This window comes from Trematomus bernacchii, unplaced genomic scaffold, assembly GCF_902827165.1.
Source record: "Trematomus bernacchii unplaced genomic scaffold, fTreBer1.1, whole genome shotgun sequence".
NCBI classification, from domain to species: Eukaryota; Metazoa; Chordata; class Actinopteri; order Perciformes; family Nototheniidae; genus Trematomus; species Trematomus bernacchii.
This window is the reverse complement of record NW_022987671.1, coordinates 184,213-198,814: the sequence shown is the minus strand read 5'-3', so window position 1 is coordinate 198,814 and position 14,602 is coordinate 184,213. Positions and strand designations below refer to the sequence as shown.

Here is a 14,602-nt window from a genome sequence, read left to right as displayed (position 1 = left end):
ATGTGTTAACCTACTTGTAATAAAACCTATTCTCATTCGTATATATACACTGTACATACATTATTATATTTGCAGCACTTAAGAAACAAATATAGCTTTATTTGTAAAGCATTTTATAACCTCCAGGTAGAAGTGATGTACAATACAAACAAAAATATGTAAAAATAGTGCTCAAAAATTCAAATGAACAAAATGTAAATAGTAAAAGCCAGATCACAGGAAGATGATCCAAGTGAGCATGGCAGTTTAATGTCACTACCACCAATAAATAATTTCAAAACCAGTTTTAAAAAAAAGAAGGGTGTTCACTTGCACCAGATTAAGATAAAATATAAAACGGTTGAAGAACTTTGTCTATTTAAAAAAATGAAAATGATAACCTAAATCAAGAAATATGATATCATACATAAACAATCAGATACTATATTACCCAAGGCAATCTAGTGCAAGCCATTCAAACTGGTCCAAAAAGAAAGCATTTCATATATTTCTAGAGATTACATGAAGGCTGTCCTGATGCCTTTATAACAAACCTGTAAATGTCTGAATTGAATCGAGTGTGTGCATTAATGCAAATGTTTTTTAAGTAAAGGGCTTTCCTGTATTTATATATGTGATCGATGTATTAAGCTAATGATTCCATGTGGAGAGAAGGGCTTTAAACGTAATAAATAGGCTAGGGAAAAGGTACACATTAGATAGTATATACCCATAGACATTTCCAAAACCTAATGTAAATATTGAAATAACAGAAAAGAGGTGAAAGTGGACAGCAATGCTAACAATATTTTAGACATTTGTTTTTGGATATCTGAAGTATAAGCACTAACAGAGCATGGTATAATGACAACTTGGCAGGATATCTTGAATAACTGAGTGTAGAGATAATAACATAATTTAAATCTGTCAATGTCAACTAATATAGGTGAATGTAGAATGTTGTAGATCAGGACTCAATGAAACCATATAACATCACATAAAATGTGAGACTTAAAGAATGTGGGAAACATAATTAGTTGATAATGTATGAATATGATGTAGAAGATTCAGTGTAAAAATAGAAAGAATTAACGAAAGGGTAGTGAGAAGAGCTGTCTTTTACTATTATTGGTGGACATCAGCTTGTTGTAGCTGGTTGGTGTAGTTTTTTGATGAAATGCTTGTAATTAATTTCCTCCACAGGTATGAGTGGAAGTTCACAGGCCCATTATTGAGTTAGGTGTTCATCCTCAAATTCAGGGAAGATAATACAGACCTAGTTCTTTCCATGATGACATGTTTAGCCTTAAAAGCATACATTTGGGTGCCTAAAACACCATTATCATTACCTGTAAATCAGTCCTGTTATCTAAACTGATAATGTGTGATATCTGACAAGTTATCTGTTCATGACATGTTGATATTTAGATTTGTTATATTTACAAGATTATAGAATTAAAATAAAGAACAAATAACTGAAGTGTTCCAAATTATTTTCTAACACAGGTATTGTGTGATATACTGGATAGTCCCAAAGAGGATTTTAAACATTTAAAATGTGTAGCTCCAAATCATCCTGACGACCTTTTCTTTAAATCTCGGGAATCATTAGATACATAACTGAAATGGCTTCAAAACCACTTTGATTACTGTGGACAATACCCAGTGGCTGACTTGTGACATTGTGGTATTTAGAACAGAATTGATTTGTACATCTTGGATGTCGTATAAACAACATTGTCCAATAGGTGACATTTTTAATATCAAGAATCCTAGCAAGAGTTCTGTTGATGGAATTTAAGTTTGATATAATGTTCATTGACTGAAAAATGTGATATTGCCGAAGGAAAGAGTCTTTAAGTAATGTGGGTGGCTCTTAAAAGAGCCGTTGTTTTTCCAGGTATATCAGGGTGTAGATGTTTAACCTCCGAAGCCGTACAGAGTGCGGCCCTGCCTCTTCAGGGCATACACCACATCCATGGCGGTCACGGTCTTTCTCTTAGCGTGCTCGGTGTAGGTGACGGCATCACGGATCACGTTCTCAAGGAAGACCTTCAGCACCCCACGGGTCTCCTCGTAGATCAGACCGGAGATACGCTTCACTCCGCCACGGCGAGCCAGACGGCGAATAGCGGGCTTGGTGATGCCCTGGATGTTATCACGGAGAACTTTACGGTGACGCTTGGCGCCTCCTTTGCCGAGTCCCTTTCCTCCTTTTCCTCTACCACTCATTTTCGAGTATTGATATGTCGGCTCGTACAGAACGAATGGATAGAAGCAGTGTGACCGGCAGTATTTAAATATTCACTGCGGACCTAAGAGAAGACGGAGAGCGGGAAAGCTGCTAGGCGGGGCCAACGCTGCAGCCTCCACATTATCTTTCAAAACATTTTCTCTTCCTTTAAATATTGCTTATATAAATCAGTCAGGCTTTATACTAAGCGTTTGATGATTAAACGTTTGTTAATATATAATAAAACCCTCACATGCTTAATAACATTTATAATTGAAATAAGACCCTTTCTGAGATTAACATTACATTTAAAGTTGATCAAAGTATTCAAAAAAGACTCTTTATGAGACATTCATTCTAAACTGTTTCTGATGAGTCAAGACATACATTTGTATAAAACATGTCAACCATTTGACATAAAAGTAAGAATTAGTCCAATAGAAACACCTGAATCTATACACTGTATTTAGGTGTGGTTGTGTGGCCAAAAAATCAAGAAATGTACCAAATAGTTAATGGTAAATATAAAATATAAAGTAACAGACAAATAACCTTGGATTTCTTCAACTTATAACATATTTCAGCTCTCACAAAATGTTATAAGTCTGGTCAATTAAAGCTTTTCATTTACACATTTAAAAGGTACTTTTGTAGAGAAAATTATTTGTTAGAAAATGGTATTGCCTTATGGAAACATTGACAGATTGTATTTTTTTTTACAAGATAATAAAAACAATATAACTACTGTTTAGCTCTGATAATGATATGCTATCGTATCGAGTCTTTAGCAGGGTTTAGATAGACACAATTGAGAAGGGTCAAACTCCTTTTCTGAGAGTATGATTACGATTCAAAAAGTATTTATTTATCCAGTTTATACTTCTGACAGAAGCATAAAAACAAAACATATTCATGACTTGTGTCATTTATGAGATTGAAAAATAAGCCGATTTCATTAATCATAGGGACATTTCTCAAAAGGAAATGTTTGTAATAGGTGTTCAGATGCAGTGGGTGGCAGAGCCTTTGTGTTGTTGGTATATCATAAGAGGTAGATTCACTTTCAGGTCTACAGTAGAGCCAAATGCAAAAGTATTCACCCCCTTGGCCAGAAAGAAGCCATTGCTTCAGGAAAAAAAACAAGAAAACACGTTTGGAGTTCGCCAAAAGGCATGCGGAAGATTCCCCAAAATGGATCGTGCGTGCACTTATTCAGAGGAACACGTCTATAGATGTAGTGGGTGGCTCTTAAAAGAGCCTTTGTGTTGTTGGTATATCAGCAGCAGTTTACTTGGAGCTGGTGTACTTGGTCACGGCCTTGGTGCCCTCAGACACGGCGTGTTTAGCCAGCTCTCCGGGCAGCAGCAGGCGGACAGCGGTCTGGATCTCCCTGGAGGTGATGGTGCGGCGCTTGTTGTAGTGAGCCAGACGAGAGGCCTCACCTGCGATGCGCTCAAAGATGTCGCTCACGAAGCAGTTCATGATGCCCATGGCCTTGGAGGAGATGCCGGTGTCGGGGTGGACCTGCTTCATCACCTTGTAGACGTAGATGGCGTAGCTCTCCTTCCTGGACTTTCTCCTCTTCTTTCCAGTCTTGCTGACGCTCTTAGCGACGGCTTTCTTTGAGCCCTTCTTGGCCGCTTTAACGGGGGGTGCGTCGGCAGGCATGATTAGAGAGTGAGGTTGGTCAGACTCGATGCCTCACAGACACAGCGCGGTCTATTTATATCCCCTCGATGCAAATACTGCTGTGCTGCTGCTCGCACGGGATTGGTTATCGTCTGCGCATGACTGAGCCCTACGATGTACTTTGATCTGCACCCCCCCCCCCCCCCCCCCCCGTTTTATGTCTTATCCCTGTTTGGTAGCCGCTGGAATGAGCATGTTAAACACTCTTGTCTTTGTCTGATTGAATCAAGCGATCTTATTTAGCTGTGATGTAACACAACCAAGGGTCCTTCTATAATTGAATTAATGATATATATATATATAAATATATATATTTAGTAAAATAGCTATTCACATTTATATTCATATGTTTAAATGTTGTTATAAAATCAACAACATATTTATTATGTAGGTATTTTATGTGTTTTTTTCATTTAAATTATTCCAGTGTATTTCCACCTCAAGTAGCACCTCTGCTCAGTGCATTCTTTACATTTTGTATTAGAGCTGAAGTGTCTTTTTTTATAATACAAACTTGTTCATCATTTGAATTGAGCACATGTATTTATTCAGACGTGCTTGATTTTTGGACTGAGCTGTGAAAACGCCTTTTCAGCGTTTTTGATGCTGAGCACTATTTTTGCTCCAATCAAGTAAAACAAGACTCTTCTCTCCTGACTGTACGATTTATCTTTTTTAAAGATATTTAATTTAAAGACATTTAAATGTAAACTTCCATATTTAAATAAAGTTAATAATGCAACGCTGTTGCAGTGCTTTGTGATTAAGTAAAGTGACGAGCTTTTATGGAAATGTCTTCAGTCATTAACAGTCTAATTTTTTGGTAACAATTTTTTATTATTCCCATTTTCATCACTCATTGTGTTCATATATTGTCAAAGACAGTGGCGAGCCGTCAGGGCCCTCTAGGCCCTCTGTGAGGGCCTAAGATATTCCAAAAAATAATATTTAAAAACATTAAAAAAAAATATATTTTTTTTAAAATATATATTTTTTTAATATTATTTTTGTTATATTTTTCATTAGTTTTACCGAAAAAAAACTTGATTTAATAAAATAACATTTCCAAAGAAATAAATCCTTCGAATCTGCCTGTTCAGTCTCTGTTTGAATGTCAGTTACTATAGCGGGCCTCTCTGCGATTCACAGAGGGCCCGCTATAGTAACTGAACGAGAGAGTAATGTCAAATGACAGTACAATTGACCAATCATATCTTCCCTCTAAATGGGTGGGTTTTATTATCGCGGACTTTATGACGAGTTCCGCCCGCTGTGAAACTGTTCTTGTTTCCATAGCAACAACAACTTCCTGTCAACAGCGTGAACTCGCCTTCAAAATAAAAGCATGCCAAATTACACTTAAGACATACAACTGCAATGAAAGTAACAAACACAATGCAATATCATTTTCAATGTCAAAGAACACAAATTGGGTTCACAGGTGTTGTTTTGTGTGGTAGAGGGTCGCTGTCATTGATGCGTTTTGCACCCTGGGCCGTTGTTTTGATATTTCGCTGAAGTATACGCTGTGACGTAATAACGTCTTTTTTTCGAGGGAAGGGGTGGGGGTCAGAGGGCCTAGGTATAAAGCTCACGGCTCGCCACTGGTCAAAGATAAGACACAAATGACTGAACTCCAACCCTTTAGCACTGCATTAAATGCATTTATGAAGGTTAATGAATGTTCTTTGGTTCATGTGGTAATATATAGAACAGCGAGAGATTTGAACTATTATATATGTAAGCGCTTTGAGCATCAGGAAAAAGTGCTATATAAATGACAGGTATTATTATAATATAGCTAATGTATTAAATGTCTATTGCGGCTTTCACACCGGCGCTTTTCACTTTCTAGCTCCTCGCGAGAGCTTTTCTGGTTCAGCTCCCGTTTCCCTTTTCAGCTCCCGCTCTGTTCACACCGCTCACACCGCTCAAGAGCCGGGATGGTACTGCGTCATTGCCTCATCGTTTGCGTCATGACGTAACCGTTTACGTGCCTGCTTCCTAAAACCCAAACCGCGCGGAAATCACAACAACAATGGCCGATTGTATTGAAGCGCTGTTCGCTGTGGTTATCCTCTTACGAGACGAAATGGAAGGCATCGGACGACTTTTCAAGGGACGACTGAATATTGCCATGAAGTTGTGTACAACCAACCCCCTTTACACCCCTTTCCAGAGAACGGTAGACAAGAAGGAGCTGACGTTAGATCTGCATTGATGGAGTATTTCAACATGGGGGACCACTAATATTACTGCAGTTAAACCTGATCTATTTTGTATCATGCCTCTTACAATAAAATCACTGGATCAGACTTGAATTGTGTTTTCTTTTGTATACAAATCACAGAATGTAAACAGATAAACAGGTATGAACAATATTCTTATAAAAATAGTGCATACCCAAAAGGTTGCCCCCGCCTCCGCCTCGACGGACGTAAGAGAGACGTAAGCGACGCCGCGTCATAGCTCCAAAGCTCTTGCCTCTGGACCGACAACTTTTTGGAGCTGGAAGTGAACCGCATTCCGGAGCTATGACGCGCCGCCGCTGCGGTGTGAACAGGAAAAACCGGCGCTTTTCAGGCTCTAGCTCCCAGCAGGAGCTGGAAAAGCGCCGGTGTGAAAGGGGCATATGTGCCAGCAGTGGCTCTACAAGACAGTTCAAACATCAGAATAATGTGCATGGTAGCCTACCATCTGTGTGGGAATTAAATGTGCAGTAGATGTGTTCCTTCAGTTGGCCATCATAACAAGGTGAATGATGGATGAACAGTGGGATATTTCTAATAATGGAAGGAGAATTCCCCAGGAAACTTTTATAAAACTATAACAGGGTTGCCAACTTTGGGTACCTGGCTGGAGTGAGATTTTGATATCATGGGTTTAATTCGGTTTAATTACACATGTGCGCACGAAATGACTGCTATCGTGTCAGCAGCGGGACCTTAGCATATATATAGGATATATATACAATATATACAAATACACAATAATGGACACAGACTATAAAGGGCACACAGTTTCATTCACTGATGAAAGTCAAACATGTTTGTTTCCACTGTTTTATTGTGTGCCTGTCGCGATAAGCAATTCATTGACTTATCGTATGATGAATAAAAATGAACTCGATAACTTTTCTGACCTCGATACATTTCCATTTACATGAGGATGTGACTAGCAGTTTGAAAGGATGTACTTGAATTATTATTATATATTATCATTATGTCAGTGGTCTAAAATGGTCATACAACGGTGCCAACAATATTATCGTTTATCGCAATAATTTCCGGGAAAATGTATCCAACAAAATTAATTATCGTGAGAGGCCTATACATGAAACACACACACACAAATCTACAGACTTACTCCAAACTGCCAAATATATGAATTAACACACTCTCACTCTCATACTCTTTGACTCTATTTTGGCTATAGTAGAACAATAAGCAGCAGACTTTTACTTTTTTATCATTTCTACTGGATCTTAGATCTGCGCATGCGCTCCAGAGTATTTTTGTTGGGTAATCTATGGTAGGGCTAACCCTTGTGGTGGGGCTCAAATCAGTATTTGCAATGTAATTACATACACGCTCCCCCCGACAGTGAAACGCCACGCGTGAGGTTTAGATTATTTTCCTGTCTCAATCCAAATTGAACTGTATGAAATAAAAAGGCACATTTGTCTTGTAGTAAATAAAAAGGGCGACCTGGAGCCAATCCTGCAATTTCCCCACAGGTGAAAGAGTTGACATGCTGAAAACCCAACCCCTGCAGGGGGTCTGGGGGGATTCTCCCCCAGGAGATTTATTTTAAATACTAACATAAAATACACATTCTGGTACTCTCTTGAGAAGAAAAATAAATAAATCTATTACTACACATTTAAAAAAATGAATGCCATATTAGTTTTTTGTTACTTTGTTCTGAAAGCTGAACCTGCTGCAGCAGTGCTGCTCCTCACAGAGAGAAGAGGGAAGAGGCTGTGTGAATTACTTTACATTGTGGATAAGGGTAGATAGCCCCATTGTTCTGTGTGTCAAAATGAAAGACAGCCCACACACCTATCAATCATCAAACCGTGGGGTCTTATTTCATTACGTGTTGATTTCTATCGTATTCTTCTTCGTATTCTTCTTTTTGGCGTGAGAATAGTTTGGGCAGCGTGAGGTTGAGTGAAAGCGTGTGTCACACGCTAGATGCGTGAGAGTTGGCAACCCTGCTATAAATAATAAAAGGAAGGCGATCTTTAGTTAGGGGTGAGTGTGGCTCTTAAAAGAGCCGTTGGTTTGTTTGAAAGGATGGTTCCTGTGGTTTACTTCTTGGCAGCCTTCTCGGTCTTCTTGGGCAGCAGCACAGCCTGGATGTTGGGCAGCACACCGCCCTGAGCAATGGTCACTCCTCCCAGCAGCTTGTTGAGCTCCTCGTCGTTGCGGACAGCCAGTTGCAGGTGACGGGGGATGATACGGGTCTTCTTGTTGTCGCGGGCAGCGTTTCCAGCCAGCTCCAGGATCTCAGCGGTCAGGTACTCCAGCACAGCCGCCAGGTAGACGGGGGCTCCGGCTCCGACGCGATGAGCATAGTTACCCTTCCTCAGATGTCTGTGGACACGGCCGACAGGGAACTGGAGCCCGGCACGAGAGGAGCGGGTCTTAGCCTTTGCTCTGGCTTTTCCGCCGGTTTTGCCTCTTCCACTCATTTTTAGATGTACTTTCGAAGTCGGTACAAAATAAAGTACTAATTCGACCGAAGAAACCCTCCTTTATATGTTCGAGGAGCGCGGGATGGTTCGCAGCAGAGGGCGGCACTTTTTGAAAGGATTTTCCTCCAATAAGCGGCGGATTCTGGCAGAGTGTCGCTCCTCTGGGCGGAGCTGAGCTCCAAAACGAGCCTTGACCAATTAGAAGTCGAAGGACTGAAGCTGCGTCACCATTTCACAGCCGGTTCCAAAGCTTAATATAAATAATGAGGCGAAAGTAGCCAGCAAAATAATAGGAGGGTTAAACAAAGCATTTTGGAGCAGTATTGTAAACAATTCACAATACAGAAGCTAATGAGCTGGCTTATTTAGTACAGGGAGGAATGACCACAGGCCATAACACTATTACACACCTAAGCTATGTAAAGAACATCCATAAACATTCATCTGTTTGCATCTTGCAAATTATGTATATATCATATTCCATTTACTTGTATATAGACTCTTCTTGCAATGTTTCTATTTAAAAATAGAAACATTGCAATAAGTTTGCATTTCTGTGAGTGCCACACTCCTTCAAGAGTGACAAGATTAGAAATATATTAAAAATAAGAGAGAAGACTTACTTTTGGTCTACCCATGGTATATCACATTGCTTGCTGATGTCTTTTCCTTTTTTTTTTGGAAAACTTTATTTTAAATTATTTGGCAATACATGATATACAAAAGTTACATTAATAATACACATAACACACAATGCATAAATATATAAATAACATAAAGAGAGCACGTTTATATTCCAATGAGACTCAGTTCGGTCACAGACTCAAAATGCCCCATGGCTGAGTCTGGGGTTTGTCCAGGGTTTTTCTTCTCCTTAGTTCAGTAAGTATTTGTTTCACGATGGTGCCACTGTTTATTATCGTCTGATTTAGTATCATCTTGCACCTTGTTTTCCAGATTTTCATACATGTTATACAAATGACCAGCTGAAAAGCTGGTCATTTGTCATTTGTATAACAGCGAGCTGAGTCTGAATAATGTTAAAAACAGCCTGGCCATAGATGTTAAGGACTAACACATTTATAATGAATACATTTGAATTTATGTTAAGATCTTAAAATCATACATTTTGTCATCCAATCTGTTTTGATTCTAAAACTCGTTAAGCGCATGCTCCGTCCTGCTCAGAAGACAACCAATCCCGTGGGAGCAACAGCACAGTCATATTTGCATTTGGTGAATATAAAGAGACCGCTCTGTGTCAAAGAAACCATCCGACTGTCCAACCTCACTCTCGAATCATGCCTGCTGACGCACCCCCCGTTAAAGCGGCCAAGAAGGGCTCAAAGAAAGCCGTCGCTAAGACCGTCAGCAAGACTGGAAAGAAGAGGAGAAAGTCCAGGAAGGAGAGCTACGCCATCTACGTTTACAAGGTGATGAAGCAGGTCCACCCCGACACCGGTATCTCCTCCAAGGCCATGGGCATCATGAACTGCTTCGTGAGCGACATCTTTGAGCGCATCGCCGGTGAGGCCTCTCGTCTGGCTCACTACAACAAGCGCTCCACCATCACCTCCAGGGAGATCCAGACCGCTGTCCGCCTGCTGCTGCCCGGAGAGCTGGCTAAACACGCCGTGTCTGAGGGCACCAAGGCCGTGACCAAGTACACCAGCTCCAAGTAAACTCAAACCTGACACACCGCAAACAACGGCTCTTTTAAGAGCCACCCAACCCATCCAAAGAGTTCATCCTGTTATACTCTAGAACTACTATACCAGAAATCTAAATAACTTATTACACTAATGTACAAATGTTATTTATACAGAATGCTTGGTAAAGCAAGATGAACCATGATTTTATATCGTCCATTCTTCTCCTGACTTAAATACCACCTCATTGGTGTTTGTTTACCAAAATAAAAATAAATACATTTCACAATATGAAGGAAATATGGTGGTGGTTATTTTACTGCAATCCTGAGAGAAAATGCTAAATGGTAATATGTATCTTAGCAAATCTTTAGAGGGGACAAATGAACACATTTATTATTAAATGTTGTCCCTCTGCCACCACAAACTCAAATGTGCTGTAACAACAATCCAAATGATGTTTCTTGCTGACACTTAAAGCCTCCCTTTAATTATTTATACCGGCAATACAAAGTTATGGGGTTTAATAAGAGAAGAGAATCATTTCACCATTCAGTAATGTCAAAAACACAAAAGAAAAATGCTTTGCAAATGCTTGTGAAATAAATAATACATATAAACAACATTCATATGGGCACATACATTTAATATGAACAAGTATGCTATATACCGACATCTTTAACACAAATAAACTCAAATACTTTTATAAGGTGATCTCATTTTACTGCAGAAGATCATGATTCATTTGCTAATAGGTATTCATTTTACGTCTTACACTCACACTAAAAGCTGGTGGGCGAGTTTTTCACTACAAATTAAATCATAGTTATACATTAGAAAATGACAGGGTTAGGGTTATATTATATTTAATCATATTTATTTATCCCTAATCTAAACAAACGTTCATTTTGAGGAGCCCCCGGATCATCCCCTGTGGAGGAGTGGTTTACATTGTCCAATAGTAAAGCAGCTACAGTGCACGTGTCTCCCGGCCTGCACCAATCAGCGCTGCCCTGCTCCGGCAGCTCCTTTATAAACCCGCTGCTCACAGATACACAGCACTCCTTCTCTCGCTGTGAACACTGAGAAACTACAATGGCCAGAACCAAGCAGACCGCCCGTAAATCCACCGGAGGAAAGGCTCCCAGGAAGCAGCTGGCCACCAAGGCTGCTCGTAAGAGCGCCCCGGCCACCGGCGGCGTGAAGAAACCTCACCGTTACAGGCCCGGTACCGTGGCTCTGAGGGAGATCCGCCGCTACCAGAAGTCCACCGAGCTTCTGATCCGCAAGCTGCCCTTCCAGCGCCTGGTGAGGGAGATCGCTCAGGACTTCAAGACCGACCTGCGCTTCCAGAGCTCCGCCGTCATGGCTCTTCAGGAGTCCAGCGAGGCTTACCTTGTCGGCCTGTTCGAGGACACCAACCTGTGCGCCATCCACGCCAAGAGGGTCACCATCATGCCCAAAGACATCCAGCTGGCCCGCCGCATCCGCGGGGAGAGGGCTTAAACTGACCTGAGACCAGAACACAAACACAACGGCTCTTTTAAGAGCCACCTACACTTTCAAAGAGTTACAATCCTACTCATAATTATGATGACAATGGTTCATATTATTTTGGTTGACTGTACAAAGGAAAATGTTGAGGTTGTTGTTTACTGAAGTTACAAAGACATTAATATGTGACTAACAGGTTAGTGTAAACACGCTTATGTCAATTATGGATCATTCAAACTATTTATATACAAATATGTAATGAAGTTCTAAAACCCAAGAGCCACAAGGAATACTTATATTCCTTAATAACTTTGGGGGAAGGTTGTTTTTAAGTTTACATAAAGATAGCGTTACAACTGTTTCACTTGAGACTGAGAACGGGTGAGTAATAATAATAGATTTATTTTGTAACCGCTCTTTCAGTTGCTCAAAGTCGCTTTGCAGAGATGGTGAAAAGAAAAGAACAAATACATATGGTTGAATTTAAAATCAAGCAATATAACAGCCACACATTAAAAGCCAGATTGAAGAGGTGAGTTCTTTGAAGGTGGTGAGGTCAGTATTGAGTTTTTTATTCTGTCAGTAAATTATCCAAATGAAATGTTTTTCATAATTTTAGTCAACCCTAAACTAATTAATTTTAGTTGAATTGATCTACCACCAAGATGTTTGATGCATCAGTAAATTAAGAAAGCAAGTTTTAGATTCATTTCACAACAGATTCAACTATTTCCCTAAAGAATATGACATCAATCTCATAATTGAACAATTGTTATGATGAAAAATATGCTTAAGACTTCCTGATAATTAAACATGTACAAAACACATGTAAGTATTATTGGTGATTTCTATCATATTGTATTACCTTGAAACAGAACTTTTTCACATATGATAAGTTTGTATTAAAACTGTGAGTATATAGGTGTATTTTGTTATTATTAATATAAACTTTAGACTATTTCAATTACACCATGTTCGATTTAGTTCTTTTGTCTGTAATTTAAATAATGAGTCTTTTATGCTTTCCTATAAAAACAGATAAAGCTTAATATTTGGTATCTAGTGATCATCTGTCACCAAGAACTCAGCCTGTCTTATCCAAACATGAGTGTGTTTGCAGATAACACAATAACCTCTATTTCATAAAGATTTAATCATAAAAGCTGTCTGATTTTACTCCAGGTTTCTAAACGAACACTTACTCTCTCCATATAAACAATACAAATTAAGTTATAAAGTATATTAAAGCATTTAGGAGAGAAATTAGAGGAAAAAGTCACCGTGCAGCCCCTCTCATTGCAGTAGTTAGAGCAGGTTTATAGTCTTCCCTATCAAAACACAATAAATGTAAAAACTTTATTTGACTTTTATACGAAGATGAACTTAATCACCATATGTTCAATACAAAATTACCCTCTAACTGTTGATTTAGATATGCTTTTTATACATGTATTGTTGGAGAGAAAACACAAAGCGGCCCAGTGTTCCTGCTGCTCCTGAGAGACGGGCTGAGTTGAGTCTCTACGGTTCTCATGCTGTGTATAAATGCCTTTCTGTTGAGGCTTTTCCATCAGTCTCATTGACTAGTGTTCCTGAGAGCATCATGGCAGAAGAAGTTCCCACCGCAGCACCCGCCGCCCCGGCAAAGGCACCAGCTAAGTCCCCAAAGAAGAAGTCCACCAAGCCGGCCACGAAGGTTGGTCCCGGCGCCGCGGAGCTCATCCTGAAGGCGGTCACTGCTTCCAAGGAGCGGAAAGGAATCTCTTACGTGGCTCTGAAGAAGGAGCTGGCCGCCCAGGGATACGACCACACCACTCACATTAAACGCGCCGTGAAGAAGCTACTGGAAAAGGGATCCCTTCTGCAGGTCAAGGGAACCGGGGCGACCGGGTCCTTCAAGGCGGCCAAACCCGCTGAGAAGCCCAAGAAGGCGGCGAAGAAGCCCGCAGCCAAAGCAACGAAGCCGGCAGCGAAGAAACCCGCCGCTAAGAAGGCGAAGGTAGCAACACCCAAGAAGGCGCAGAAGCCCGCTGCTGCCAAGAAAACCCCCGTGAAGAAGGCCACAAAGAGCCCCAAGAAGAAAGTGGTCAAGAAGGCAGCCACCCCCAAGAAAGCAGCGACCCCCAAGAAGGTAGTAACCCCCAAGAAAGCTGTGAAGAAGGTGGTAAAAGCCAAAGCTGCTAAACCAGCGAAGAAGCCTGCAGCCAATAAACCAGCGAAGAAGTAAACACATCATCTACTTCACTTACAAAAGGCTCTTTTCAGAGCCACCACATACACCAAAAGAGCATTTATCCTGAATGTGGTTAATGATGTAAATATTATTGAAATGTGTGATATTTATTAGTTATACAGGGGACTGGTTACAATATTACGATTTATTGGAACTAAATCAAATCCTAGATCCGTATGTACAGTGGAGATTAAACACTTCATAAAACAGACATGTTTATGTTTTTTATTAAATTGTCACTTAAAGTTACTAAAACATACTCTGGATGAAAAAAAACTACTGAAACAAAAGGACTAACTTAAATGTACTAAAACAAATATCTTTACAAAAACAATTTCCAATTACTGTACTTTATGTTTATTTTACACAATTACTTTATACTGTCTGTCTTTTTAACGCTCTTGTATTGTGCCTCATGAAATAACTGGCCCCTGAACTGCCACTGATTAGTTGACATGTATAAAAGGCAAGAAACCAAAACAAAAACGCATAGATCATCATGATATAATACAAATACCATAAACAATGTAGGGAAGAAATATATAAAAAAAAGGTGGTCAAACCTTTTCATTTGTTGACAATACATGCATTGGTATTTAGTGCATAATGATGTAATCTAGGAGGAT

General features: G+C 39.9%; 6 protein-coding genes across 6 annotated transcripts; 3 read left to right on the top strand and 3 right to left on the bottom strand.

Moving 5' to 3' along the window:
* Window positions 1–1,875: 1,875 nt before the first annotated feature.
* Window positions 1,876–2,227, bottom strand: LOC117487431 (histone H4). Its single transcript, XM_034136047.1, has one exon. It carries the CDS (start codon window positions 2,209–2,211, stop codon window positions 1,900–1,902), a length of 312 nt encoding a protein of 103 aa, XP_033991938.1. The 5' UTR covers window positions 2,212–2,227; the 3' UTR covers window positions 1,876–1,899.
* An 860-nt stretch (window positions 2,228–3,087) lies between these two features.
* LOC117487423 (histone H2B 1.2-like) lies at window positions 3,088–3,895 on the bottom strand. Its single transcript, XM_034136035.1, has one exon. The coding sequence runs from the start codon at window positions 3,878–3,880 to the stop codon at window positions 3,500–3,502; it is 381 nt and encodes a 126-aa protein (XP_033991926.1). The 5' UTR covers window positions 3,881–3,895; the 3' UTR covers window positions 3,088–3,499.
* Window positions 3,896–8,199: 4,304 nt separating this feature from the next.
* On the bottom strand, window positions 8,200–8,608 carry LOC117487417 (histone H2A-like). Its single transcript, XM_034136030.1, has one exon. The coding sequence runs from the start codon at window positions 8,595–8,597 to the stop codon at window positions 8,214–8,216; it is 384 nt and encodes a 127-aa protein (XP_033991921.1). The 5' UTR covers window positions 8,598–8,608; the 3' UTR covers window positions 8,200–8,213.
* A 1,273-nt stretch (window positions 8,609–9,881) lies between these two features.
* Window positions 9,882–10,528, top strand: LOC117487419 (histone H2B 1.2-like). The gene has a single exon (XM_034136032.1). It carries the CDS (start codon window positions 9,902–9,904, stop codon window positions 10,280–10,282), a length of 381 nt encoding a protein of 126 aa, XP_033991923.1. The 5' UTR covers window positions 9,882–9,901; the 3' UTR covers window positions 10,283–10,528.
* An 802-nt stretch (window positions 10,529–11,330) lies between these two features.
* On the top strand, window positions 11,331–11,775 carry LOC117487413 (histone H3). Its single transcript, XM_034136025.1, has one exon. It carries the CDS (start codon window positions 11,345–11,347, stop codon window positions 11,753–11,755), a length of 411 nt encoding a protein of 136 aa, XP_033991916.1. The 5' UTR covers window positions 11,331–11,344; the 3' UTR covers window positions 11,756–11,775.
* Window positions 11,776–13,346: 1,571 nt separating this feature from the next.
* Window positions 13,347–14,095, top strand: LOC117487409 (histone H1.10-like). The gene has a single exon (XM_034136021.1). The coding sequence runs from the start codon at window positions 13,347–13,349 to the stop codon at window positions 13,968–13,970; it is 624 nt and encodes a 207-aa protein (XP_033991912.1). The 3' UTR covers window positions 13,971–14,095.
* Window positions 14,096–14,602: the final 507 nt, after the last annotated feature.

What these genes read in the sequence shown, in the direction of transcription:
- LOC117487409 (XM_034136021.1), top strand. Translation starts at nt 13,347, where the DNA reads ATGGCAGAAGAAGTTCCCACCGCAGCACCCGCCGCCCCGGCAAAGGCA.
- LOC117487423 (XM_034136035.1), bottom strand. Translation starts at nt 3,880, where the DNA reads ATGCCTGCCGACGCACCCCCCGTTAAAGCGGCCAAGAAGGGCTCAAAG.
- LOC117487417 (XM_034136030.1), bottom strand. Translation starts at nt 8,597, where the DNA reads ATGAGTGGAAGAGGCAAAACCGGCGGAAAAGCCAGAGCAAAGGCTAAG.
- LOC117487419 (XM_034136032.1), top strand. Translation starts at nt 9,902, where the DNA reads ATGCCTGCTGACGCACCCCCCGTTAAAGCGGCCAAGAAGGGCTCAAAG.
- LOC117487431 (XM_034136047.1), bottom strand. Translation starts at nt 2,211, where the DNA reads ATGAGTGGTAGAGGAAAAGGAGGAAAGGGACTCGGCAAAGGAGGCGCC.
- LOC117487413 (XM_034136025.1), top strand. Translation starts at nt 11,345, where the DNA reads ATGGCCAGAACCAAGCAGACCGCCCGTAAATCCACCGGAGGAAAGGCT.